The sequence below is a fragment of the Triticum urartu genome, chromosome 3A (assembly GCF_056163025.1).
Source record: "Triticum urartu cultivar PI428250 chromosome 3A, HENAU_Tu73, whole genome shotgun sequence".
Classification (NCBI taxonomy): Eukaryota; Viridiplantae; Streptophyta; class Magnoliopsida; order Poales; family Poaceae; genus Triticum; species Triticum urartu.
Genome location: NC_141875.1, coordinates 440,323,479 through 440,325,711, shown reverse-complemented (window position 1 = coordinate 440,325,711; position 2,233 = coordinate 440,323,479). Strand labels below are relative to the sequence as shown.

Sequence of the window (2,233 nt, the reverse complement as noted above, 5' to 3'; positions counted from 1 at the left end):
CCTATGGAGAAAGAAGGGGAGAAAAAAGGGTAGGAACCAGGGATAAAACCCTGGTCTCCCATGTGGTAGACCAACGCCTTAGCTATTGGGCTGTTTGCATACTTGAGTTACATCAGTGTATCAAACTATAAGAACCGAATCCGGCGATGATTTTGAAATAAAACCAAATCATTTAAATTATGGATGACATACTGGGTAATTTATGACAACTTCAGGGGCAATTTAAGTGATGGACTACCAGAAGCAATGAGTGCTTCATTATTAGGGAAAGATGCGAACAATTTTTTGAAATCATGAACATTCTACGTTATTTTTTGAATTCACAAACAGTTTATGATTTTTCAATATAGTTTTAAATCTCGCAACTTTTCAAAGTAAGTTCTTTTGAAAATTTCGAATTAACTTAAAGAAGGAAAATGAAAAACAAAAATGAGTAAAAAGCAAAAAAAGAAATAGAAAACAGAGGGCGCCACCACCTGCACATGGGCCGGCCCATTAGCGTGTGCGGAAGGAGGATGCGTGCTTCCTACAGAGAAAAAGGGAGAAAAGGGGGTGGGAACCAGGGATCAAACCCTGATCTCCCGTGTGGTAGACCAACGCCTTAGCCATTGGACTGTTTGCGTACTTGAGTCACATCAGTGTATCAAACTATAAGAACCGAATCCGAGGGCGATTTTGAAATAAAACCAAATTGTTTTAATTATGGATGGCATAGTGGGTAACTTATAATAACTTTGGGGGCAATTTAAATGACGGACGACCAAAAGCAATAAATGTTTTATTATTATTAGGGAAAGATTGGACGCAAGAATAGTAAAATTGGTCCATTTAGCAAAAAAAAAGATAAATTAGACATCCAACTGCACGGTGATATACTGCGTCTAGAATCCAAATCCAAAATAATATCACGCACACCCTAGGTTTTCACAAATCCAAAAAATGGCATGATGGGAGCTCTCCCTATTATATCAACGTGTGGCAAAGTAACGAAATTTTTCCATCTAGTCTTAGTAAAATCAAGAGCTCAGAAATATACTCTATCCGTCCGCTGAAGAGTGTACATCTAAACTTTTAAAAATAAATTATGGAGTTAAGTAAAAAATTCATTGAAAAGATGTAAGCCACCATCTCTCTCCTTTTTTTTTGCGGGGTTAAAGGGAATTTCATTGCTCAGTTGGGAGGAAGATCCTCCATACATAGTTTCGGTACATTAGCAGGTCCAGATTTTAACCAAACGGTAGTCCTAGCTTCTACTCGGCCAAATTCAGCTAGTCTATGCCCAACACAATTTTGTCTCCTACTAATATGAGCAATTGAACTTTCCCTTTCACCAAGAAGTCTCTTAGCTTCAGTAATCATCATCGCATGTTGCGATTTATCTTCCTTCAGTGACCGGATAGTCTGCACAGCAATCAGGCTGTCTATCTCCACGTCCACAGGCAAAGGAGACCATTGCATGGCAAAATTGAGGCCTTCGAGACAAGCCGCCAACTCCGCTTGCAAGGGATCTGCATAGAAGAGAAGGTTTCTCCACGCCGAGAAAATAATCGCTCCATTGTTGTCCCTCAAGATCATGCCTGCACCCGCAACACCAGAGACGGGGCAGTACGAACCATCGACGTTCAGTTTAACACGTCCAGGGGCGGGGGCCTGCCACATGCTATCCGACGCTGGCGCGTTCTCCTGATGCCTTGCCGGTGCCCTCCTGGCAGCGGGCGCCAGGACCATCTTGCCCTTCATGTGATCACCGTCCGGGTCACGCTGGATAGCAGCCAAAGATGCTTCATAGCTGAGCAGAAACCGGCATGAAGCCTCCACTAGGGGTGGCCTCTTCTCATGGACGATTTCATTTCGAATATGCCATGCGCGCCACAACACCATAAGGACCCTCATGCGATCATCAACCTGCATGGTTACAACACGTCAAACAACCACTCGATACCCGTCGGCCTAACAGAATTGAGGTCCGGCAGGCTCCAATGTTTCGCCATGGCCCGCCACAGTTCCACAGCACGGGGGCATCTGCAAAAAACATGGAACGTGTCCTCTCTCTCCTCTTTAATTAGCCAACCCTCAATGATCTAAGTGCATGTAGAAATTAAGAAGACCGTGTGTAGATGGTTATTTCTTGATTACCATGTGATGTGAGAATGGTATTTTTTTTCTATTTAAAGTGCAGTGGAAAAATAGAAATACACTTTTTGTGAATAAATTTTAAAGCCAAACGTATATT

The 2,233-nt window shown here is 42.6% G+C and overlaps 1 protein-coding gene across 1 annotated transcript; it reads right to left on the bottom strand.

Annotated features, from left to right (window-relative positions):
• Positions 1-1,170: 1,170 nt before the first annotated feature.
• Positions 1,171-1,911, bottom strand: LOC147980001 (uncharacterized). Its single transcript, XM_087515430.1, has one exon. It carries the CDS (start codon positions 1,909-1,911, stop codon positions 1,171-1,173), a length of 741 nt encoding a protein of 246 aa, XP_087371556.1.
• Between the last annotated feature and the right edge of the window lie 322 nt (positions 1,912-2,233).

Excerpts from the sequence above, each read along its gene's own strand:
- LOC147980001 (XM_087515430.1), bottom strand. The coding sequence starts at position 1,911 with ATGCAGGTTGATGATCGCATGAGGGTCCTTATGGTGTTGTGGCGCGCA.